The 25,927-nt window shown below is 41.3% G+C and overlaps 1 protein-coding gene and 1 non-coding gene across 7 annotated transcripts in view; one reads left to right on the top strand and one right to left on the bottom strand.

Annotated features, from left to right (window-relative positions):
- The window catches only part of hmcn1 (hemicentin 1), an 87,591-nt gene that overhangs the window by 31,553 nt on the left and 30,111 nt on the right, over positions 1-25,927 (bottom strand). For all 6 annotated transcript variants that reach the window (XR_011692094.1, XM_071486216.1, XM_071486217.1 and 3 more), the window contains 29 exons: positions 22,758-22,878; positions 22,346-22,609; positions 22,099-22,243; positions 21,362-21,483; positions 18,195-18,464; positions 15,099-15,240; positions 14,649-14,776; positions 14,207-14,320; positions 13,826-13,984; positions 12,796-12,987; positions 12,617-12,712; positions 11,053-11,180; positions 10,792-10,936; positions 9,536-9,648; positions 8,248-8,407; positions 7,310-7,475; positions 6,591-6,718; positions 5,925-6,176; positions 5,486-5,581; positions 5,056-5,250; positions 4,833-4,963; positions 3,819-3,966; positions 3,428-3,554; positions 3,190-3,344; positions 2,761-3,039; positions 1,986-2,267; positions 738-846; positions 488-657; positions 82-236 (listed from right to left, as the gene is read on the bottom strand). Coding sequence is in view for 5 of the 6 variants with exons in the window: in XM_071486216.1 (XP_071342317.1) it covers positions 82-236; positions 488-657; positions 738-846; positions 1,986-2,267; positions 2,761-3,039; positions 3,190-3,344; positions 3,428-3,554; positions 3,819-3,966; positions 4,833-4,963; positions 5,056-5,250; positions 5,486-5,581; positions 5,925-6,176; positions 6,591-6,718; positions 7,310-7,475; positions 8,248-8,407; positions 9,536-9,648; positions 10,792-10,936; positions 11,053-11,180; positions 12,617-12,712; positions 12,796-12,987; positions 13,826-13,984; positions 14,207-14,320; positions 14,649-14,776; positions 15,099-15,240; positions 18,195-18,464; positions 21,362-21,483; positions 22,099-22,243; positions 22,346-22,609; positions 22,758-22,878 (4,692 nt within the window). In the remaining variant the exon portion in view is untranslated. The remainder of the gene's footprint in view (positions 1-81; positions 237-487; positions 658-737; positions 847-1,985; positions 2,268-2,760; positions 3,040-3,189; positions 3,345-3,427; positions 3,555-3,818; positions 3,967-4,832; positions 4,964-5,055; positions 5,251-5,485; positions 5,582-5,924; positions 6,177-6,590; positions 6,719-7,309; positions 7,476-8,247; positions 8,408-9,535; positions 9,649-10,791; positions 10,937-11,052; positions 11,181-12,616; positions 12,713-12,795; positions 12,988-13,825; positions 13,985-14,206; positions 14,321-14,648; positions 14,777-15,098; positions 15,241-18,194; positions 18,465-21,361; positions 21,484-22,098; positions 22,244-22,345; positions 22,610-22,757; positions 22,879-25,927) is intronic.
- Positions 1,249-1,330, top strand: trnas-aga (transfer RNA serine (anticodon AGA)). The gene has a single exon. It is a non-coding gene; the product is annotated as a tRNA-Ser (tRNA).

Raw genomic sequence — 25,927 nt, 5'->3', positions numbered from 1 at the left:
ACGTTTTTGGTGCATGTCAGAGGTCTGGTTCACCTGAAGCTGAGATATCAAAATGAACAAATTCATATTCAACCAACCAACCTTTAGGTGCTCCTGTGTTGTGTCAACAGGTCGGCCATTTTTAAGCCAGGTAATGCTTGGAGGAGGGATGCCACTGGAGATGCACCCCAGACTGATGGGCTTGTGGAGAACCACTGACCGCTCAGCAGGCCCAGTGGTACGGATGGATGGAGGAACTGGAGAGGTGCAAAGAATAGACTTATACCCTTAAAAACACTTTACAAAAGCTCATCAGGAAGATGGAAATTACATAAAGGCAGAGAGTAGTATTTACCCAAAGTGGGAGAGTCCCTGTGGGTTGCATTCAAAGCATAAATCACATTTATTACAAAGAAAGAACATGTGTTAAACTATTAAGATGTTTTGTTGCCAAAAAACTTTTAATTAAAAACTATTAATTCTATTGCAAAGTATTTAAATGCTTTACCATGGACAACCACATTGAAGTCCCTCTCGTGGTCTCCGGCTTCATTAGTTGCCACACACTGAAAACGAGCTGTGTCAGACACCTGAGCACGGGACACGATCAGCCGCCGACCACTGGCTGCCACCCGCAGCCCTTCACCCTGTCTGACTGGTTTTCCGTCCTTATACCACCTGGAAAATAACAGCTTTTACAATGAATACCTGCGTGGGTGCATGAGTGTATACATTTGTGTCTATTGCGCAGATCTTACGTGATGACAGGTGCAGGTGTTCCAGTGGCCTCACACTCCAGCTCCAAAGGGCTGTTGAGTATCACGGTGCTGTCTGTCACATCATCCGCTCCATCAATGAAAGGAGGAACTAAGAGACAATATTTCAGTACATTACATTCTGGAAAACCACAATAAATAAAAGTATTTTTAAATTTTAAAACTGACATTTCCATATATCTATATGAGACAGGAAAACCATGTCAGTATGAAATGAGAGCTATTTTTCAATATTTATACAATATCACAGCAAGTGTCAGTCTGGTTTAAATGAGAGTATCAGAGAAGATTAAGGATGAAAAGATCATATCCTCTGACTGGCTCCTCTGACTGAATACTCTGGTATCTTCAAGGTTTACATGTGAGCATATCAGTCAGATATGCAAAGCCACAGTGAAGTAGCAGGTGTCGGTTTCCCATGTAGAATGCACACATGGTGTAGATAACAACTGGCTCAGCAGAGAGGGGCAGTATCATCTCATATTTCACATGAGTTGTCGTGGCCGAGTGGTTAAGGCGATGGACTAGAAATCCATTGGGGTCTCCCCGCGCAGGTTCGAATCCTGCCGACAACGGTGCAATGTTTTCTCAGCTTTCACAGTTACTCAAAGAATAAACTACACCCGATAGTCTGTAGTTGTTGGTAATTAATTGAGAAATTAGATTTACTCAAATAGATTAAAACAGTGGAGAGTGTGCTACAGCCACCGCAGTTCTACATGAACTCTAGGAAAGGAAAGGAAAACTGTTTCACATCCAGAAGAAAACATAATGTAGGACTCAGAGGCAATAATACATAAGAGCAAATAATATAACTGCAAGAGGTTTAACAAGTCCCACTTGAAGCCACACTCAGAATGCATATCAGGGTAGTTTCTGATTTATGATTTAAAAAATAATAACCTGAACCTAGATCCTCTTAAACAAATGTCCTGGCTCGTAGCAGCGAGAACACACTTGTGGCCACTTAGGGTAACAACCCTCTATGAAGTCTTTTCCGTCTGATGTGTTTTCAGCATAGGCTAAATCAAATGTTCTTCCTAGAAAAAATATATTTTTCAAAATTTTAAAATGTACTGAGCATTTTTGGATGCATAGAGACAGCCCTCTTGTTAGTTTGGGTGGTGACACTGTAATAATAAAAACAAAAGTGTGTGTATGTTCGGTGCATATTAGTGTCAATGTTCTAGATGGATATACCACTTCAAAGACATGTTTGGGTTTCAGTACCTAAAACTCTGACGTCGTATTTGACCTCCTTCTCCCCAGCGATGCTTGTAGCCACGCAGACGTAGTGCCCCGTATCTGAGACTGTGGCCGAGAGGATTTCTATTTTTTTTCCCTGCTCGAGCACTCGGACACTTTCACCATCATGCACAGGAACGCCATCCTTCAGCCATGTGAGGGAGGGGGGAGGATGTCCCCCTGCTTCACACTCCAGGATCAAAGACTTACTGAGGGTCACTTTCCTCTCAGTTGGCCCGTCATCTCCCCCTGCAATGGTAGGAGGCACTGGAAGGGGTGGGGGGAGGGTGGGGGGGTCAGAACAAAAAGAAAGTTCAAGCTTTTCAGCCTGACACTCAGCCTTTCATCAGGAAACAACATGTAAAACCTGTTTGCTGTTTGTTTCAAATCCTCATCCTTTATCTATTTTTGTGCTCTTCAGGGATAAAAGATTATTTTTATTAAATTGTTTACCAAGAGTCCACAGCTGTTTAAAATTATTCTTGACTGCAACAAATGTCTTTATGCTTTGTGAGAGAAACAAAATGCCTTAAAGCTCTGATTCATACAATAATAAGCTTCAGAGCTCAACAACAGACATCGGAAGAATTGCAAACACAAAGACAATAGGAGCTGAGGAACATGGAGTTCCTCAGTACCAACAATTGGAAATTCTGATTTAATATGATTTTCTAAATCATTGTTAAAACGAGTTTCTAAAAGCTTTTGTTTCAAACTGACATACAATCCACTGAAAAAGAATCAGGTGTCAGGTTCTTACAGTAAACATCCAGCTCATAGGCCTTCTCGGCACTCCCAGCCACACTGGTCACCTTGCAGGTGTACAGACCAGCATCTGACGCCTGTGCACGAGGGATCTTCAGGTAGTGGCCTCGCTCCACATACTGAGCTTGTCGGTTGGACAGGATGGCCTCTCCGTTTCGGTACCAGGTGATGGTGGGAAGCGGCACTCCACGTGCCTCACACTCCAGTGTTACCACTGAGTCCAGCAGGGCTGTGACCTCTGTGGTTAAGTTACCTCCTTTGATGGAAGGAGGCACTGAAACAGCAGCACAGAAACAACAAAATCTTGTGGCTGTATTTGGTAACGTTAGTGTATTAACACATATATATATATAAATTTACAGTTGAAAGAGTAGGCTTTGCACGCAGTTGCTGACTGCCAAAGGTTTGCCAAATGCACACTCACCATAGACACTGAGGTTGAAGTCCTTGGACTGTTTTCCAGCTGTATTCATGACACTACACTGGTAGCGGGCCTGGTCCCCAAGACGGGCACTTTTAATCCTCAAAATCTGACCTCTGTTGGTGACCTCCAGATTGGGATCACCAAGAAACACCAGCCTGGCAAAGAGGAAAGAGTTGAAGTTGAAGGAGGAATGTTTTCCATCTTGTTTGATCATTCCTCAGTTTTAGAGGGCACTTACTTCCTGTCCTTGTACCACTGAATTGTAGGAAAGGGCACTCCTTGCACCTTGCACTCAAGACTGATCTCCTGTTTGAGAATGGCTGAAACATCTCGAGGAGTGCCTGACCCTACAATGGTCGGTGGGACTGTGGCACAAAGGGAGAGAATCCTTCTTTACAAAACAACTCAACAGAAAAATCGTATTTCTTACAGCTGCAGGCTCTTTTTAACATCCTAATAATAATGAGAAAACCATCCGAATGAAAGTCATACATAGCTGGTTTTGTGTATTAAAAGGTTTTAAAGCTGTTTTCCTTTAATGTGGTATTAATTTAAGGTTTGGTGTGTCCACAACTCTGGACAGAGCTCCTTCTCTGTGATTCTTGGAGTTGCCATTGACCATTGCTCACCCAGTACATCCAGGAAGAAGTCTTTTTCTGTGCTGCCAGCGATGTTGATGGCTTTACAGCTGTAGCTGCCTGCGTCTGCTGTGGCTGCCTTCAGTAGTCTCAGGGTTTTCCCCATATCAAGAAACTGGACGCTGTTACTAGCAACTACCTGTCGATCAACATTAATAAATTAAATCAAACACAAAAGCAAAAACAACAACATATGTTAAAGTTTAGGAACTACTGAGAGACAGCAAATTACAGGGCATGTTGTACAACATCGAGATAAAAGGATCGAAACCAAAAAAGCTGCAGCTTATTATTCAGGCAGAATTTAAAAAACAATCAGTCTGTAAAATGTGTACAAAACATGAACAGTTTATTGCTCAAAGCCAAAAACATTCAGAGAGTAGCGCATCTTGATTTAGATTACTTGTGATTAGCAGATTAAAGTAAACGCTCTCATTTTCCCATGTGTGCCTTGCAGGAAAAATTAATAAGGCAGCCAAGGGAACAAAAAGCAGCCAACTAACTGGGATGTTATTGCAAAGCGTGTGCATGCTCCCTGTTCTCATATCAATTCATCATAATTATTACGTCACAGTTTAGAGCATATTGCCACCAAAGCTGGCCTTGAATATCTTTGTTACACACACACACACACACACACACACACACACACACACACACACACACACACATGCAGACACACAGGATCCACTGTGGTTTACAGTCTGTTCTCTTGGACAGTGTACCCTGTGATTAGAGCTCATTCAGTTCTTATGAGCACTTTCATTAATACATGAAAGGAAAGGTCATTATAATTTCTCATTACTTTTATCCTTGTAGATGAATTACAGTAGTAGCCCACAGTTTAAGTATAGGTTATTTATATTATACGGCAGCATGTTACTTAATCTCTCTGACTGTGTCTTTGATTTGTGTATTTACCTTTGACAAAGATAAAAATTTTATAAATGCTAAAAATATATATAAATGTACATATAGTAACATATTCAATTGAATTTCACCTACAGGAGTCTCATCTTTGTACCAGGTGATGACAGGGGTTGGACTTCCTGTGACATCACACACCAAGCTGACTGGCTGGTTCAGGACCACCGACACGTTGCCTGGCGTTTCACTGTCACGAAACTCTGGGGGCACTGTGGAGGTGTCAAAGGAGATTATTACATATAACGTTCAATTAGAAGTACACTGATATATCGGCATATGACTCGATGAACAGGCCAGTGACCATTGACTTTGAGCTGGTATTTCCTCTCAGTGGATCCAGCATCATTGACAGCCGCACAGACGTATTCTCCATTATCCAGCGGGGACACAGAGGCCAGAATCAGCAGCGTGCCGTCCTCCAGGATGGACACACCGGGCTCATTACCAGTCAGTTCCTGGCCATTACGCAACCACCGAATCACTGGCTTGGGAAGACCTGGAGGAGAGATGAAGGCAGGGAAAAATAGCAGGAAACCCAAACTATTAGCATGAGACAAAACTGCAATGAACTTGTGCATTTAAAGCAGAATGTTAACATTGTTTAACTTACTCAGTATTACCAAACGTTACTTTTGATAGAAATGTAAGTATGTGTCCAAATGGGATAAAGAAATGATCAATTATTTGTTCTTCTTCATAATATTTAGTGACTGGAGGAAATATTACCGTACCTTTGGCAGGGCAGGGGAAGGCGATACGTTGGTTTGCAACTCTCTCCTGCAGGGGACTATTGAAGGGGGGCTCCAGTACCTCTACCACTGGGGGGACTGAAAGCACAATCAATCAATGACAAATACTTAATACGAAGCATCTGTAACAAATGTGCATGTATCTTAAGAGTAGTACTTGTCTGGTATTGTGCCAATCTGCACATACTCTACTGTATGTCGTGCATAGGTATGTGCAAAATGCTCTGAGCTGCAGATCCAGCTACTCATTAAACTCAAAAATCAAAAGTGCTTTGTACAGTTTAACATCTGCTCCCAGTTAGTCTGGTATGTACATTTTTATCCTTTGGTTTCATTGATATTTAACAGTCATGTACAATTCAAACTGTTTGTATTAGAAAAAAATGCACCTCAGCAGGATCAGACATTAACTGAAACCAACCTTGCACTAGAAGCTGAACTCGAGCTTCGTCTCTGCCTGCAGTGTTGGTGGCTGTGCAGGTGTAGGTTCCTTCGTCATCCAGTCCCACATTTCTCAATGCTAGGCTGCCATCATGTGACACTGGGTAGCTTTTACCATCCTTAGTCCAGGTCAGAGTCGGCTCTGGAACTCCTCTCACCATACAGGGCAGCTCCACAGGGTGACCCACCTGTACCTTTATTACCCTTGGGCCAGCCTGTATACTGGGGGGCACTGCAGGACAAGGACAGGACAAAGACAAGATTTAGTATGTCCAGCCATTTCATCCACCACACAGGAACTTCAGCCTGGAAGTTAAGTTTCTTTATTGTGTGCTGCTGTCAATTATGTAATCCAGAATGAAAGTATGACTAAGTATGAGTATTGAACACATAGTTTTGTCTGTCTGTTTTTAAAATGCTTTTCTGCTACACCAAATAATGGATGGATCCAATTAGTAACTTTGGCCCAGATGATTATATCTTTCATAATGTAATTGGAAATTACCTTGAAATTTACTTTGGCATAATAAATTGACCAGTTCACCTGAGAAACACGACCTCCCATGTTCAAATTAGAGGATAAAGTTACACTTCTGATCAATGATTGATTCCTTCTTTTTTTCCACTGGTGATCTTTTGTACATACCCAAAACACTCAATTCAATGGATTTTGTGAGGTTGCCAGCGATGTTGGAGGCAACACACACATACAGTCCACTGTCTGAGACTCTGGTCTCCAAGATCTTCATTGAGCCAGAGGGAAGTTGAGTGTGCCTGGGAAGAACACACACACATGGCAACATAGCAATAAACTGTAAAATGATACAGTATGAATGCAATAACTCTTGCAAAGCGTGCAAATGAAAAAAAAAGCACACACAGTATTTTTTTCCACACAATGACTTATTCAGTCATTACTGTAAACAGATACTCAAGTAATTCTTACTAATCCACCATCAACAACAATTACAGCTGCTGTGGCAGGAGCACAGTAGGTACAACAGATCACAGAGAAGAGTATGATTACTCAGTCATCTTATAAAAACCACAAATTATACCCTCAGGTTATGAAGAGTCAACGAACACACAGCACAGCAATCAAGACACCACAGAGGTTCTCTTAGTGTCTATAAAATACAAATGCAACTCTCACTTCAACATTACTGCCAAGATACTGGGATTTTGTTAAATGTTCATTTAGAATTGTGTATCTTAAGGTAGCAAGAACTTTTGTTTGTGCTGGGGCTCTGCTTTAGTTATGTTGTGTGTACATTACTTAATGGAGACTGAGAAAATACCTCAATGTACAAGGTGTTGTCAGGGGAAAGCATGGGCATTGTGTGTGGTGCTATATGTGTGTTTTACCTGGGAGAGAAAGGGGAAATGAGCTGCCTCTCTTTGGCCCAACTGATGGTGGGAGGTGGGACACTGTGGACCTCACATGGCAAAATGGCATCCTCACCCTCAACCACTGACATCCTCATAGGCTCTGCTGAGACTCCAGCACCGTCAACACTGGACCTAGGGCGGACTGAACATACATACTTAGTCAAACAAACAGAAACAAACCAGACAAACCACCATTATATTTGGCAACTTCAAATAATAAAAAGTTTTTTAAAGGGGGGAGAGATTTAAATAATATCAACCAGAACTAATTGTTGGAGAGTGATCAGTTATTAGGCTACAGAAAATATAATTTTGCATTTACCACTAGTATATGTGTAGCCACAATTTCTAGTGTGTGTTGGATATCAGTTGTGTTAGTGAACTTCAAAAAGCAGATGGCAGTTGACACGTATTGTATCTGGCTCCTTCTTTTCTGAATACACACTGCCTTCATCACCACCAACACAGAGGTGATCGGAGAGGCTGAGCAGTGAATATTAAAAGTGGCACAAGAGGAAATTATGAGGAAGTGAACAAAATAAATCGAGCTGAGCCCATTTTTACACCTACACACACCTCAATTCAATCAAAAGTGGGCATGATTGTGAGTGACTGTGTATTATAGGTTTAGAAAGTTATAAGATTGAGGACACTGATCTTCTCATTGACATGTTAAATGACATCTGGCATCAAAAAATGTCATCTATCTTTGTGATGTGAAGTTATTTTCTAGCAAAATCCAACAGCAACACAACTTGTGCTGCAGTCTGCCAGCTGGTAGAGGCTGTTACAATGATCACAGTAATAATGTCTCAGAATAAATTTTGTGATAATTTGTTGGCATGAAATTCCAAATTTTGCTCCTTTATTTTTGTACAGACTTGATGCAGCCTTTAGCTGGTGATTAGGCTTACCATAGACAGTGAGCTGGACCTTCCTGGAGGCAGAGCCGGCAGCATTGGTAGCGGTGCAGATGAACTCTCCGGTCTCATTTCCAGAAGGCGAAGCAATGCGAAGGCTGCCGTCGGAATCCAGGGAGAAAGCAGGACCACCCAAGTACAGCAGCTCCCCACCCTACAAAACAAATCACAGCAGGGAAAGGGCAGGGGCCAGAGTTTATTTCATTAACTCAGCTTTATTAACATTTAACATGGTGACCAAGAGAGAGTTAAGACTAGAGAGGATGTGTGGTTTGACCTACTAAGTGTGCTTAAATTTATGATTTGAGTCTCTTCCCTGCTGTTAAAAAAAGGCTGTGAATGTTAATAGTCATACAATCAGTGATTTCAGTGCATTGGGAATGTGACATATCTTGACTTTCCTTTTGTATCTGAAACGACTAACTTTACTTGATCAATGTCATGGAGAACAGCGAAGGAATCAGTGGAAATCTCATTTTAACAGCTGGTGCAGAACTTAGCAGGATCTAGTTTCATACGTCCCTGTAGCGCTGTTCACTTTAACAGCAATGCTTTTACAACTCAGAGAAGCTAGTGCAAAAGATGGAAAAGAGGGAGGGGCAGCCCACATACACAAACTAAGCTTAGGGTACACACCAACACACAAAAGTGCACATGTAAAGGCTGAGCACCCTGTTCAAGCCAATGGACGCAGGTAGAGCTGATTTCATGGTGCAGCACATGAGGTACACATGTGCACCCTCACACGGACACACAAGCATTTTCCTATCATGTGCTAATGTCTTGACAGAGCCCATCAACGGAGTGAGCCCTGATTACTGACGCAAAACAACACATGGACCTGTTCCCCTGCAGTTGAAAGGTTGAGCTCATCGCTGCCCCATACTGCACAATACTCCCTAAAGAAATACAAATACTACACATTACCAATCCAAATGAGGCTCCTTAAGAGCATTCAGTTATAAAAGAGGAGTCCAGATGTGTATCTGTGCATGGCTGGGAGCTTGTGAGTAAAGCTGATATTCTGATCCTGATACTGCATGCTGTGGATTCTCATCTAGTGAGATTTGGCTAAAATGTGATGCAAGGTGAAGAGTCTTGGCTGGTTCACATTTCATATGAATTTTCTTCTTGATTCACTCACATCCTTGTTTCATGTGGCTTCTCTCTACCTCTCTGTTGTTATTGATGGGTGCAAAGAAGGAAATCAGTACACCATAACAACAAGGGTACTGGCCTTTACACTGGCCTTTATACATGGAGAGATAATGTCAGTACAGACCTTGGCCCAGGTGATGTCTGGGGGAGGAACTCCACTGGCACGGCACGGCAGAGAGATGGGTGTTCCCTCAATTGTGCTGAATACTTGAGGGCCATGCTGAATGGTAGGAATCACTGTAGACAAGAAAGACACAGTTAGGTTTATATGTTTTTTGTGCTTCATCAATATTTATAGAATCTTGTAGATTGTGTATTTGGTTGTCTCTGTATGTAGAACCACCACTTTTTTGTTGTGTCTCAAAAGCATCTGGAGAAAGTCTAAGTGACCAAAGAGTATTAAGAACAGATAATGACTTATTTTATTTTATTTTTTTCTGTCTCGTTCTTGTTTTTGTTTTTCTACGATCATGGGAATCTGCAGAAAAGATCAGCCCTTGGAGGCTTGGAGAATCTTCTTGGAAATGAAAAATGTGATTTTACTAAACAACAAACTCAAACATAATGTACACTATACCATTATTACTTGGTGGTCTTCTATTTGTCTTTGAAAGCTCTTTAGACTGACCTAATTTCAGGAACAGAAAGAGCCAGTGCCTTTTACATACACGCTGCGGAGGCTTCCTATTTAAGTTGGTTGATTCTGGCAATGACGGACTTTAGCATAAATGGAGAACACATTTTTCCCTCTGACTGTGCTCCAAATTATACCATTATCCTCAGCTGCTCCTGGCTTCACCGCAAACTCTAAGATAATCCTATTCATGAGGTAAAGAGCCTTCTACATTGTAAAACAGACATTTAAGGAGGGCCTTAAAAAATGGGGGAGGTAAGAGAATAAAAGAGAAAGAAAAGCCAGATGGGGTATTACATATCTCATGGAACATTTACAATAGGATCTTTTCACAGAGGATGTTTAGAGTCGTCCTAGTAGGAAAAACACAGGTGTAAATAATAATATTAATGATGGCCTGGTTGCATAATAGCAGAGCACCAGAACTGGCTCCTCTGAGCAGACTGAGGCCATTGTTACAGTTATTAATTACACCTGTGCTTTTCCTTTAATGGCAGACTGTGAAAAGGAGCTTTTTAATTTGGTTGCCTCTGCTTCTCTTGTGTGGTGCATCAACACCAAGTCTGTATCACATCTCCCCAGTGCTTGAGATATTACATGTGTTCTTATGTTTGTGCTAATGGGACATGTTCAGTGACACACACAAACATCAGAAGACAAAGCAACTGTGTTCTTCCACATTTTTGTGCATATGCATGCTTGTGGATGGTGGTGCAGTTGGATTTGTATGTGTTGGTGCACGCTACCATAAACGTTGACGGTGGTGGTATGGTTGGTGGCCCCAACAACGTTCTCAGCCAAGCAGGTGTAGTCGCCCGCATCGTCCAGCCGAACTCTGTCGATATGTAGACTGCCGTCCCTCCTCACTGTCATGTACTGGTCTGATGTTACCTGACAATTCATAGGTTCGATGGGTTTGACTTAAAGCATGGTTATTTTACTCAGTTGGTGCAAATAAAGGCATGCATGATATCTACAAACTGTGAATGTCCTCTCTGTGTCCTCACCAGGCCGTAGTTGTGTAGCCACTGCCTCTGAGGAAGCGGATTGCCAGCCAGTAAAACACAGGGCAGAGTCATCTGCTGGTCCTCAATCACACTGAGCACAGCTGGACTCATCGCAATGACAGGCAAGACTGCAGACACCATGAAAACTATTATAGTGAGCTTAAAACAAGGAGTCTGAGAAGATGATAGCAAGATATTTATATAAATGATTAAGTAGATTCATATTAACAGGGAGCTGTAAAAATCCTCTGAGGCTATTTGATATAGTTGACATCTGCAAAATGTGGGTAGCAGCTTCTTCTGTGAATAGAAAAACAGGTCAAGTACCTTTGTGTCACATAAAGCACACAAGTGAAGGAACCTTACCAATAAATCCAGTTCATTCGAAAAAAAAAAAAAATCTCACATCCCTTTCAATCATAAAATGCAGAAAACATAACAAATATTTGAAATTTGATGTGTGAACAAAAAAAGTGTGCTTGTATTTGTTATCTTAATATTTTAAGACAAATTAACAGGTTTATGTCCAAAGGTCTGTTCCACTGGAAAGATTCAAAGGAAACACATGTTTAAATGTTAGTATGTGTACTGTAATTGGGAATGCTTGGTTGCTATAAACAATATAACACATACAATATACTTTTTCCACAGCTGTTAAAAACATCGACAACACCCCTCTCTTCTCCCACATATACGTACTTATACACAGCACATACATAAACACACACACTCTCAAAGAGATGTAATATCCCTTTTGTGTACTAGTTTCGGCTGTGTTTACAGGGACAATGGTGATGTCATCCGTGGGGGCTATGGCAGACAACAGGGTGTCGGCAAGGAGAATTAAATGACCACCCTGAAATGCCTGAGAACACAGACACACACACACGCAAATACTAAAACATGCCATTAATACACCAACAATACTGCTCTCTGCTTCCTTTACAGTCCAACAGAAACTAATGTACATGTCCCTCTATACTGGGTGTGTATGTGTCTTCTGAGACAGCACTGTCAGCAGGGAAATGGGGCAGTGGGGCAGCAATATATGTCATCTGGGTGGGTCTGTGTTTTCTAACCTTTGGCCCACATATAAGTGCTCAGTGTGTTTCCACTGTAGAGAAACAGTGAAACAGAAACAGTGGTTAACAAGACACATGTGTTCGAACACACCCACCGAAATGTGCTAATGAAATCACACTCGCGTGTAAATACAGAAACAAAAACACACACATGCTCAAAGACACAGAAAGACATGGGCACCCATACTGTATGTACTGTATGTTGTTTTAGAAAATATACTGGACATGGAAAGGGACTATGATCTTTTACAATGATAAGACATGCACAGAAATATGTTTATTTTGCAAAAAGAAATGCAGCCATGTTTCAATGTATTTTCTGGGACACAGAGTGGTCTTTGAAGTACAAGAGCATTTCATGGGAGACAACTCTCTTAGTAGTTTTTCAGTTCATATGTGTCTTATTCCTTAAATTTAAAGTATGCAAATCATTTTCCCCTTGATGATTTTAAAAGTAATGAATCAATCAACGGAGCTCTTACCCAGTCCAGTCACAGTGATGCTGGCTTGGGACTGGATCCTGCCAAAGTGGTTTTGGGCCTCACAGATATACACCGCCTCATCCTCCACCCACAGTTCTGACAGTTAAAGGGACATTAAGGTGTAAACAAAGAGCATTTACTTGTTCAATGTATATGCACATATCTAACTAATAACTCACTGGTGATGTGTAGGCCTCCCCTCCTCTGAGTAATAGTGCCATGTGTGCGGGACCTGTTGAAAAGGTGTAACCCATCCTGCCTTCGCCAGGTGACCTGTGGTTCAGGGTAACCTTGAGCATTGCACGGCAGGCTCACGTTGGAGCCTATGTCAGCCGCCACGTCTGATGGAGCCTGGATGAACTTGGGTGCGGCTAAAGCGGTCGAGGTTAAAGATGGCAAAGGTAAAGAAGTTTAGAGGGTAACCATCCATCTGCATTGCATTCTGCAGACAATCAAGCTGTCAATCATATAGACTTGAAGGTTTTCACTGATTCTAGGACCAGATGTAAGGAGCTATGTGCACATTCAAGAATAAAACTGTGTATTTGCACAACATCACCAGATTTACAGATGTCTGGGTAGTCATTGTTCTGTGTTGAGTTGCATGTGCAAAAGTCCATCTTGTTAACCATACGTAAATACTGACACACCCATGTGTTACCTTGTTTAGATATAAACCAGACACATTCTGTCCTTGGTCTGGCAAAGGTATCGTTCATTAACAGCACCAAAGCAGCCTTTGTATCATTCTGAGCAATAACAACCAATTCATTAACGGTTTAAAGTTTAAGGCTTCAAATAAAGTGTTTAACTCTTAATTCACTCTTTGCTTCTATCCCTCTGGTGTAAAGCATGTGTGACAGCATAAATATTCCAATGCACGCACACTCTCCACTTTTCTAGTGGTTATGGACATTTACCCCAGAGCTGGGTTTCACAGCTATGCATGAGTTCACTCCTTCCCAGCTGCTTAAAAGCTACTAGAGAGCTGAAATCCCCCTTAAGACTTAGCTTTTGTCTGGGTTCTTTGTTACATTTAAACTAAATTTTACTGTCCAGAAAAGAAGAAAATACCTGTTTCTAGTAGCTTGGAATATGGACAAAAAAAAGTCTTAGGACATGCTGGTGGGATGAGGGTCTAAGCTGGATATCATGAAATTGCAATAACTGCCTGCTCTAACCTTGCAACTCACTAGGTGCCACTCTCACCTCCTACATCCAGAGAGACCTTTCCTGACGACCTGCCAGCAGTATTGACAGCCACACAGCTGTAGTCTCCGGCATCAACCTTCTGGGTCTTCTTGATGGTGAGCGTCCCCCCCAGCGTGTCTACTTCCAAGAGGGATGATGAATGGAGCTGGACATCATCTAGATATTCAAACAAACACAAAAATGGAGTGTTGTCCGCTTAAAAAAATAAGTGTTATACTTGGGCTGAATGAGCAAATACTAAAAAAAACACTCAATTCTTTTGCATGAAAAAAAGAATTGAGTGTTTGTGTAATTCAAATGAGGTGTTATCCCAGCTCCATATTGAGCTTTTCATAATGTTTCACAGGTTTTGTTTGTTTTTGTCTTCTAACGTGTTACCTTTGTACCACCAGATCTCAGGCTGAGGGACTCCAGATGCTGAACAGGCCATCACTGTGGTTTCTCCAATGCCAATAAGAATCTCACTTAATGCCACTGTCACCACAGGAGATTCTGGGAAGGGAGAGTTGTTGCAGATGTTGTCAGCACATCACAACAGACACAGCAGATGAAAATGAAATAATACCAGTGTACATCTGTGAGTGACATATCACTTTTATTGTGTGATTATGGATTCATCATGCAACTCCAATTATTTGATGCTTTTCATGTAATCACCATTTTTAACTAGTTTATTTTTGCAACTCTTGAAGAGTAGAGTTTTAAGAGGTGATGATGATGCTTGTTTGTGAACATGGATGCCACATGGACAGTCCATGTTTCTATTTTTGCACATGTATTATTCTTTTCCAGTTCAATGTGTGAGAGTTGTGCAACTCACCAATGTAAGTGAGGGCGGAGGTCATTGTGTCTGTCCCGGCCTGGTTGCTGGCCAAACAGCCATACACCCCTCCATCCTTCCTCCCCATGTTTTTGATAACCAGCGTGCCATCAGGAGTCATCCTGTGTCTGAACATGTAAGATACACAAAGCATGGCATCTCAGCACATTGGAGATCGACAGAAGGATTAAAAATACTGATTCTAATTTATTATTGTAATATCATAAAACACAAACACCAACACATTTACCATGGTTTTAAGCTTTCAGATTTCAGCTTAAACAGTTTAAACACTACAGATCAAATGACAACACTCATCCTAACCGGTTTAAGGAACCACTCCTTTTCTTCTACATCTTAAAAACTTTCAAAACTGTCACATTCCCACACTTTTGAATTAGGATTAATAACAGTCATCAGATTTTTTTATGTGAAAATAGATTAATTTACCTGCTGGATGCCATGATGAACATGTCGTTGTGGGTCCAGACCAGACGGGGTGGAGGATAACCGCTGGCAGAGCACCTGATCCTCACTTCATCTCCTGTCGTAAAGGTTTGATTCCGAGGCTCGACTGAAACCCTGGGCACCTCTAGAGGAGAGAGTGATAAAATGCCGGTGAATCTGCTGATGATTCACCAGATCAGTCCCTCACCATCTAATCTCAGTTCACTGAAGATACTGTAATGGTCATGTTGGCCTCATTCAATCAATCAGCCTATGATTCTTTGAAAAAGTCAAGGCTAGGTAAGTTAAGAAAAGAGTTATTAGGTAAAATTTGGAGCTGTGAAGTTGGTTTTGTGTTAGACAAGTACACAATTACATCTAAATATACCTAAGGTAATGCTGATGTTTTGGACCTTTACGTTCTAAGTGGGGAACTCTATACGCTGAAGGAATTCAAACTCAGCCACAAGCTGAAACAGAGCATAAACTTTTATTGTCACTGTAGCAGGAAGAATGATGGCTGTTACTACAACTAATAATGTTTCACGGCATATATTTCACCCCCATTTCCTCTTTATTGGTAAAACAGGGAGGAATATTGAATCCAGACCCTGAGAAGCTGTGGAATCTAGGGGAGATTTTCCAATTGATTCATGATGTGTAACTCATCCCTTCAAGGGTGTGTTGTCTCTATTCTATTCCCACAGCTAAAATCATCTCCAGAGTCCCTGAGCTTTCCAACATGTAGAAAAAACAATGTGAGAATTAGTCGTCTCAACAGAGAGACAAAACACTTCCAAAACAACAAAACTCCCTTTTGTGAGTTTTTTTTTTTTACCCTGATCAAAAGACAGTAAAGGTGAACCTGTCATTCCTTGCATGCCATCAATAAACTACTGTGTGAGAGTGTCAGCCGGTTGGATGAGAGGGAGCGCTGGGGTGATGATGGGCCAGCAGTCACAATTCAAAAAGGTTGAATAGACACACATAAGTACAGTAGGTGTGAAGGAATGTTTAGTTTTGTTCTGATGTTTCTCCCTCAATCATCAGGGATGCCACATTTTGAAAGAAATACAGCACATTTACCAGACAATGCCAATAGATTTACAGGCAGTACTTTGATAAATTACAACCCTGAAAACAAACTCAAATACCTCAACTTGCCACTGTATTGATCTTAATCTCAGTGGTGCCCAAGCCTGTACAGTGCTGCTCATATAACACAGACAAGGTCAAAAGTAGGCAAGTCATAAGGACTGCAGGCCCCCTTTCTTTTCTTTACATCTGAGCCAAGCTCTCTCCTCTCTGGCCTCTTTTTCTTGCGAGGTCATGGTGCCCTGAGGGCGGGAAGGACCCCTCAGAGTTCAGGAAAAAAGAGCTTCTACCCTGACTCAGCAGCAACCTTAATATCTAAGTTAAGAAGCCTGTCTTAGGCACCCCACTGATCACCTGCTCCATCTTTCCTTTTTCTTCCTTCAGTCATCTGCTGGAGTTATTCTCATTTACATATTTCACATTTTTGTAAACACGCGCTCCAGTGCTGCTGTGATGAGATGCCAATAAGATCTATTTTTTTATATTATGATGTCAGATAAAGTTCACATAAATACAACTTCATGACAACACCTGAATAGTGTGATATACTGACATTTAACATGAGCAATCATTGTGGACAGTAGCCCAAAATGAAAGGAATGGGATGTGTTTTTAAATTTAGCCAACTTAGTGTTGAAATGCACTGAGTTCCACTGTGTTCTGTCCAAGTGTTGTGAGACGTCAGAAGACTTGACTCACTTCAAAGTGAAACTAATGACTAGGATGAGGCTGACCAGAGGGTAATTAGGAAACCCCCAGGGCTTGCTAACAGCTGTTAGAAAAAAAAGAGATGGCAGAAAAGAACTGAAAAAGCAGTAAGAAATTGGTTTAAAAAAAGAACAACAAAGAAAGCTGTGACAGGATGATATGAATAAAAGGCGTACAGGTGGAGGAGATGAAAAATTTCCAGTTAAACCAGGGAAAATGTTTTAGGGTCAACTGAGCAACTTATCACTCAGTGAGATGAGCCAAATGACAGAGTTCCCCTCCAAACCTGTCTGCAGCACTGGTATTAAACCTGCAACTTTTCAATCTGTGTCACTGAGGTTTGCCTTGGAGAGGCAACAGTTTCCTCCAAGTAAAAAAATCACAGAGAACTATTCACAGATTTAGGTCAAGAAAAAACAGTTTAAGGTAACATGGTGCAATTTCCTTTTACTTTAAAAGAGTAAAGGTATTTTGTTTTTAAGACCTGGCAAGAGACACACAAAGAGGAATTTAGGCTACAGTAAGCAGCATATGGACTCTGAATTAACTTTGTCTGGGACTGATGGTTGTATAACAAAGTAAATACAGGAGTTTTATTTGGACAGGTTGGATTATGTAAAACACAGGTCTTTGCCTTTCTTGCTTGCTGTCTCTAAACTCTCTATACCTCAGCAGGTTCGGGCAGAGATCATCTGCTAATGGTGAATTTAGTGGCTGTAATACATCGCCTTTCTCTGGCCGGCCACAGGCCCATGCGCTGCAGTGGTTGCCAGATTGTCAGCGATACTCTCTTCCATCTGTACAACAAAGTGTTCCTGATTCAGTGTCAGTGAAGTGTTAGGAACAAGACTATAAGAGCTGTCCGCAGATGGAAAACTCTTCTTTAGTGCTGCCTGAGAGTCAGACATAAATAATTTTCACACATCCCATAAAGCATTAGGGTGAATTATAGGGAGCTGGGGAGGGAAGAAGGGTGGCGGCACTTGGGAGACGATCTTGTAGTTGGGGAGGAGGCTGTGTTTGCCAAGAGTCCTGTTCCCCCGGTGTAAATCACACAGAAGAGACAGGCAACATAGTCAAAGGCATAGGCAAAGTCTCACACACATATGCAAGCACACATACATACATCAGTGACACAATTAAACACTCATTTAAAATAAGCTCAACTGTAGCCTAGTAGCTCCTGTTTCTGGAAGCTCAACGACTTCCAATGTCAAATGTCACTTCTCACACACTTCAGAGTTTAGTCGACAGAGCCATATTGAACAAATGCAGATACAAACACTGTCTCCTCACCTTGCACAGTGAGGTAGATTCTCTCCGCAGTCGCCCCTCCTTCGTTTATAGCGATGCACTCGTACCAGCCTGAATGATCTGGAGTCACAGTGGACACCTGTAGTGAGAGGTTGGCCAGGACATGCACCCGTGGGTCCAGACGGGCATCGTGACCTCCTCTCAGCCAGGTGAGGTTGAAGTTGACTGTGCTAACCACGTGGCAGGTTAGGACAGCACGGGAGCCTGGGGTGACGGTTACGTTACCCTCAACGGTGACAGCTGGAGGCGGCTCTGTAGGATGAGGGCATAATGTTGTTGGCAGCTGCCAGGAACTTAACATCATAAAGAAAGCTAAACAGGAAGTTGAGAGTGAATGGTTACTTCCCAGCTGACACTTATGTAAGTAGAGGGACACAGTATTTTGTGCTAGTGAGGCACAATGTCACATACAATGCTGAATTTTAGAGTCAAGTCTATAATAGTTTTTAAACCAAAATTGTCAGCCTCATCCCAAAAAACGCAAACATTGATTATTTTGCTTGTGCAAAGGTAGAGAAGCCCTGAAACTACATTTAAAACAAACGTTTCCAACTTGGGGGCTGTGACCCTCCAAGCAGCTCCAAGGTAAATCTGAGGAGCTGTTGGATGATTAAAAAGATCTGTTTTCCCTCTTATTTTCTACCTTATTGTAAAGTCAGATGTCTGACAGGTATTTGAATTTGACTTGGAGAACATCACTCTTTTGTTGAAGTGTTAGCAACTCAAAGACATAAAAAAAGCTGTGACACTGAGGTTACGTCCACATTAAATCTCCTTCGGGACCAGCGTTTTAGCTCCGTATCACAAATAATTTCCGTCAACACTACCACACCTGAAAACGCATGTCATGTGATCATGCGTTTGCCAGTGTAAACAGGAAGCAGATTGTCTACTCTGCAGTTGATAAGTTGCAGAAATAACTACGAACGAAGGATCAGCAAAGGCACTTTTAGCACTGAAATGCAGAATTGAACTGCACAACAGCTGCTAGCAAAAACAAGAAGGTCAGCAACGCTTGTAATTTAGACCATGTAGATCATAAAAAAAAAAAGTTGAGAAATTGAATGATTTTACTGCACAATGCACACAGTCTGTATGCCATGGTCTGATAGGAACCTCCATCACCAGCATCAGTGGTAGAAATCATGCAATATTTTATATGTAAACCTCATATAACGCACTGCTGTCACCTACAGTGTGTTGGCTTTGCATACAGGTATTCTGTGTAGCTTATCTTAGCTGTATGCAAGAGAAATGTAATTTGTGAGACACCCCATATTAGAATAATCATCATTTGTTTTATTTCTTTCTGTCTTCCTCTACCTCTGTCTCTTCTCTCATCACCATGTCGAAAACATGAATCCCTCAAGCCTCAGTGTGACGTCAAATATTTTTCTCAGAGGTGAGCCAGAGCTAAGCAGGGAAAAGGGGAATGGAAGGAAAAGAGGAAAGAAGGAGAAGATGAGGGAGAGGTAGCAGAGGCTTTGGCTCTGATAGGGGGAGGATGCTGGAGATTTCAGCGCAGCTCCTTGGGATTAGGATGACATAAATTTGGCAGATGAATGGATTTTATGTGTGTGTTTTTGTGTGTACAAGAGTACAGCGCAGGGGCCTGTCATTATGTTAGGAATACAACTGGCCCACAAACAAAGGTTGGATTTGCGGCTCAGAGGGATTAATTTCACCTAATTTTAGAGATGTTATAAGTGGTAACAGTTGGATAAACTAAGTTGTCTCTGCACCTTTGGACTGTGAGTTCATTACGCTCATACATTACACAGGTCCATGCTTTCTTCAGTTTCACAAAGTGTCTTTCAACTACCTCCCACTCTCTTTTTCTCCACACTCCTCCTTCTTCCCTTCTGCTTGGCATTCATCATGTTGATGGAGCTCCAGTGAATTCCACAGGGCAGGAAGTTTTTTGGAAAGCAAAGTTTGGACAAGGGGACTTTTACTGACTGAACTTGGGCTCATGTGGTGTCAGTTCTGGTGTCTCATAATGGAAAGGATTCTGATTGAAAAATAAATGCACTAGAGAGAATTTTGGAAAACGAAAAGTAACATTTTTGTTTTGCCCAGTTGTGAGACCAAAGATATAAATTATCATATAATCCCAACTGTCAGTGCATAAATCTTCGACATCACAAAATCATCATTCAAGCCTTTATTACCTGGATTAAGAATCTCTCTTTGAGGTCGTAAATTGTTATGCATTTATTTAGGAGTATTTGTGGTTACACTGCTGTTGCACTGAAACCATGCACCTGAGCCACAGTATGACCACCTAAACTACCACTACACTGCTTTTTCTCAGTGCACAGCCTGGACCTCATTCACAGCTTTAAAAGTATTCTCATTTTACACCATGCCTATGGTTCATTGCTTCACAAATCAGGCACAGAAACCATACCATAAATCCCATGACATGGTCGCTGTGAGGCATGGATTACAACATCATGCTGTAAACTGGGGTCAGATTTTCCACAACGTTATATTAACTCTGCCATCATGCAGGTTCTCTGCATGGGATCCACAGCAAGAGACCTTGACCCAGTAAAACCCACATTTAGAGTGTGTGTGTGTGTGAGTGTAAATCTCATGAGCATGACATAAACTTCAACTTGCAGCACCATTTCACTCATGGTATTTTGTGTCTATATGCATGTGTGTCCTTTAAGTGTTATTTCCTAAACATGATACAGGACATTAAAGACAATGATACTTAAAATTACTCACTGCCCTGCAAGTGGATCCATCCCACACCAATTACACTTCCAGTACAATAACAGTCCTGGCTCATTACATGTAGTGATGGAGGGTAGCTCAGCACGGACTATTAATTAATATAAACTAAAGGCCTACAGTCTACTGACAGAGTCAACACTGCTGTCTATGTAGCGCGTCATTCTGACTTGTTGTAATAGTGTCTTAATATGTCATGTCCGATATTTTGTAAATTCCTTTTACTTTAGCTAATTTTGACCTGGTTAATAAATGTCTCTGTTGTAAACAAAAGTTGTTTTTTGAGCAACTTTGCATTGTGTGTCTCTGCGTGTAACGGTTTTAATGAATTAGTGCATCCGAAATAATCAAATAATTACCTAAATAAGTTGGTAAAGTCACTTCTTATGACAGTCTTGTCTACATACCTGATACATCAAGGAAGGTGCGAGCTCTTCCCGTCCCAGCACTGCTGATAGCAATACACTCATAGTCGCCCTCGTCCTTCAGAGTAATCTGGGTTATTTCCCACGATGCTCTGTCAGACTCGCTGGAATCAAAAGAGTCACAGGGGATTTGGAGGGGGATGAGTGTTCAATACCTTTGTCTTCACTATTTTTGAGAATAATGTTGAATCCATTCAATCTGCTGCTAACTCATCCCATGATCTCGGATTTATTCTCACAGTGTGGAGATGGAAACGCAGTATGTCAGTTTAACCTGCTCCAATAGAGTTGGAAGGACGACATGGCTGTGGTCCATTATGTTTGTCTTTCTGCCTGCTGCAGAGATACAGTATCTCTCAAAATTTATAAACAGATTTGTATGAAATATGAAACCATGAGTCACTGATGAAAGGGGTAAGTGACATGGATTCTCAGCATGTAATTGAAGTTCTGACTGGCCATGTGTTGCTAAAATAATCTTCCACAATGCTAACAAGGTGGCTGGGATTTTAACAGATGTATCCCATGTCACAGTTAAGGCATAGTCATAAAAATGTGTTGCTCTCCTGACTATAGGTAGAAAATAAAGCATGCATAAATGACATTTTTACGAATATGGAATTGGCATATATTGAAATATGCACTTTACAGCATGCCTTTTAGCCATGATATATGACTCTTGGGACTTGATGCTTCAGCTCCTCCACAGTTCTGCCTACCTGAAAAGTTGGTCCACCCCGAGTCGTCTTCCATCCCTGCTGAAGCGCAGAGTGAAAGGGATCAGGCTCTCTACCTGGCAGTTAATAGCCCCTCTCTGGAGGTAGTAACCAGGAGTTGTGGCTGGCATCAGCACCTTAGGGGCATCTAAAGAACGGATAGAAAGAATAAGCAAAAAAAGTGAATCACTAAAATTAAGCAATCACTCACATCTTCATCTAAATTCAAGTCAAACCTTGCATCGCTTACCAGGTATAATATTGGAGAAAGACACGCTTGAGACTCTTTGGAACAGGTAACCGTCCCGGTCGTATCCTGTCACCCGCAGGAAAAAGGCCTCGTTCGGTGGAATAAACTCAGTGATGTTCCACAGGCTGTATGGCTGGCGTTCAGGGTAGTAACGGATCGGTAAAGTTTTGATCACTTCCCCCGTGATTGACAGGAGCTCTAGCCGGTCAGCCCGAGCAGGAGGGGATAGTCCAGTGGTGTTAAGCAGGATGTGCGTGGGAATACCTGGAAAGTTAACATGAAATACAATATACTGTGTTCTGTGCTGCTCCAAAGCTACAAGATATAAGTGAAGACAACAGGTGAAAGGAAAAGCATACAACAGCTGTGGTATCCTTTTCTTTTACAATTTGGAAAGGTTGACCTCACTGACCTTGAACCGGCCTACTAGAGGTCTTTTTGAAGTCCAGGGTGGGCTTTCTGGAAAACCCGGCTCGGAAATCGATGTTGCTGAGACCTGAGATACGGACAGAGTGTCTTCCAACACTAGAAGTCTGCATCAAAAAAGGGGAGATTTATTAATATTTAAGTCATGTCGTACAGTATGTCAGTTAATAACTAAAGTACATCCATTCTCCTAGTTTTGCCTTCATTATCAGGTTTTGTTAATATGCTGTGGGAGATAAGTTCATGTTGCATCTAAGGCAGTTCTGAGTGCCTTAAATGACAGACACAGCACTGAGATTGTTGAGTAACAGCCTTTTGTGTGCCAACTATCCCCACATGTATAGACAAGCCACTTTTTGTAAGACTGACAGTCAAGTGTCTTACATCTGAGCTTATAAAACATCCACAATTCAGAGATGACCCATTCAGTCTGGTATTCATACTTTAATTAAACAAACAGAGATAATCAGAGAGCAGCTAATGGCTCATGTGGTCTTTATCGTGCGCAGTTCTTTTGAAGCTTTGAAGAAATAGAGACAGAGTAATTACAGTGAAGTATAGGTTGGCGAGAGGTGGAAACTCCTCACCTTAGGTTAAGCACCTTGGAGGTGTCACAGACATTGACACACAACGCAAAACGAGGCATGCAAACATAAACTATCATTTGCAATTGCATGAAATGACAGAGACTGCGTGGATTTACTGTATTTTAACATGACTAAGCTCTAACAAAAACTTCAATTCCCTGTGAAGAGAAAACTACCAACCAGGACAGTGAAATAGATTCAGGCAGACAGATAACAATAGTGAAGCTAGTCGTGAAATTGTTCAAACAATGAGGTAACAACAGGACAAAGGGGATCCAGTACAACCTTAAATGCAAATGCCTGCCATCATTAAACACAATACATGTTGCAGCCATCAAACCTGCCCTAATGGCTGCCATAGAATTAGCCCTTGTCTTTAGTTAGTTGTAAATGAGGCCATAATTAGGGGAGAGGTCCTTTAAAGGTCATGCTCTTACCAAAAAAAAAGAAGAGTCCCTGTCATTAAAGCCACTCATTTCCCAATTTCACACCCACCCAGACAGTGACCTGCCCTGCTCTTCGTTACAACTCAACTCCTCTGAGTCAAAACTTGTGTGGCTGTGGTGAGATCCTTACTCATGCATTTATGAAATTGTTTAAATCACCAACAAAGGAGTAAAAAAAGCCATATGAGGGGTGGTCTTTGAAGATTCTCAGTCATCCAGGTCATGGTTATCCAGTAAAAGTTGAAGCGAGGGCAACTGGACTTGAGGTGACAGGGATGAGTGGTCAAAAACATTCAGTCGTTTTTCTTAGTTTATTTTAGTAGAAGAAAGCTCCTTAAAATTACTGTCCTGCTTCCTCTCCCCATTATTTAAATGGCATGATTTATTTATTTGATTGTGGTCAAATTAATGTCATCATTTAATGATGGTAGACTGTATATTTATATTTAAAGAGAGAGCAAGACGTGTGTGTGTGTGTGTGTGTGTCTGAGAGCGAGAGTAAGACAGACAGACAGCAAACATTTAAAAAAGCAGACACAAAGAAAAGGAACAGATCTCCCTGGTCTTCCTTTGAGCTGTTTGCATGCTTTTAAAATTACACTGTTCCTAGACTGTCATCATGGCCTATAAAATTCAGAGTGATGTTTGAATGCGCTCATCTTATGCTGAGGTCACTGCAGCACAAACAAATCTCAACTAGATGACTCTACTCTCAGTAATGTTCATATTACACACACACACACAACTTGCACAAAAGCTAATTGTAAGGTTTACTGTAACATTCTCACAACATATAATATACTTTCTAATAATGCCAATATTCAAAAAATGGTCACAAGATTTTTCAGCCTGTTGGTAACAAACATTTTGTCTATTCAAATATACTTTATATTGGTAGAGTATTGTATGAAAGCAGCACACAATGAGGGTAAAGTACGAAGAACTCAGGGCAAAACTGAAGAAGCAAGGGGTGATAGTGGGGTGAACCCACCTTCTACACCACCACAATATCCAATTAAAGGCAGATTAAAAAGGATTAAATTCCTTTTCACACACAATCGATGGCCTGGGTCATACACAAGGGTGTCATGGGCCATTTGTGCTACTGAAAACCAGCATGGCAGAACAGCAAAGTCCCCCTAAAGTATTTATCCACATTTCTTTGGATGTCCTGGGAAACATAGCTACAAATGAGAAGGAGATATTTTTAGTCTGAAAGCCAGATAGAGTGTTGTGTGGGACTAAGGTTGGAAACAGCAGCGTCCAAGAGGAGAAAAGGGAAAAACAAGATGTATAGGGACTTGAGAGAGAGAACAGCAAATCCTGCTGTGCTTCTCTGAGGGAGGGAATTTGAGGAGTAAATGTGTTGGGAGGAAGATGCATGAGGATAGAAGATACAGTTAGTGACAGAAAGAGATTAAAGAAGACAGAGTGGGAGGGAGCACAGAGAGAGGCAAACACAGGACAGAATTAAGATAGGAGGATGCAATGTCTCTCCTTATGTCTGTTTAATATCCCTCATCACTTCTATAAGCTCTGAAACACAGACCTCAGTCAAAACTTGCTGATATGGTGTTTCAGTAGAAATTAAACAAAAGATTCAGTGATGCAGAATCTTTTTATCCCAAAGTTTAATTTACAAAGTACCTCAAATAAAAAAGTACCTCCAATAGAGGAAACTGTGTTACACAGCCAAATTAATCCAATGCAAACAAACTATGAAAAACTGAAAAAGGTCTGCCAGTGAAAATACAGCATATGTCAGTGTGCATGAAAAGATGAGGCCAGTGTTTTGGCCGGTTCTTCTGTGTGAACAGAGAAAAGGCTCCTTATGTTAGTGTTATGTGGCAGAGCCCAGCGTGAGATTAACCTGTGGGTTAAGTGCAGACAAAACTGAAAAGGCCACGATTCATGTGATATAGTTAATCAACCTCCGTCTAAAAACACAAATGTTTTACTGGTCGAGCATATTTTTCACATCCATGTTACAATAAATCCAAAACTCATTTGGATTTTTTGAGAAAAGTTTACATCTACATGTGAGTGCTCACATGCATTACAGCCAATGACGGATGAACTTTGAATACATAATATTTCCCTAAAATGTCCAATAACGTCATTGA

This window comes from Trachinotus anak, unplaced genomic scaffold (assembly GCF_046630095.1).
Source record: "Trachinotus anak isolate AG129_WGS33_773 ecotype Australia unplaced genomic scaffold, CSIRO_AGI_Tana_v1 ptg000010l, whole genome shotgun sequence".
NCBI classification, from domain to species: Eukaryota; Metazoa; Chordata; class Actinopteri; order Carangiformes; family Carangidae; genus Trachinotus; species Trachinotus anak.
This window is presented reverse-complemented; position numbering and strand designations above follow the sequence as displayed.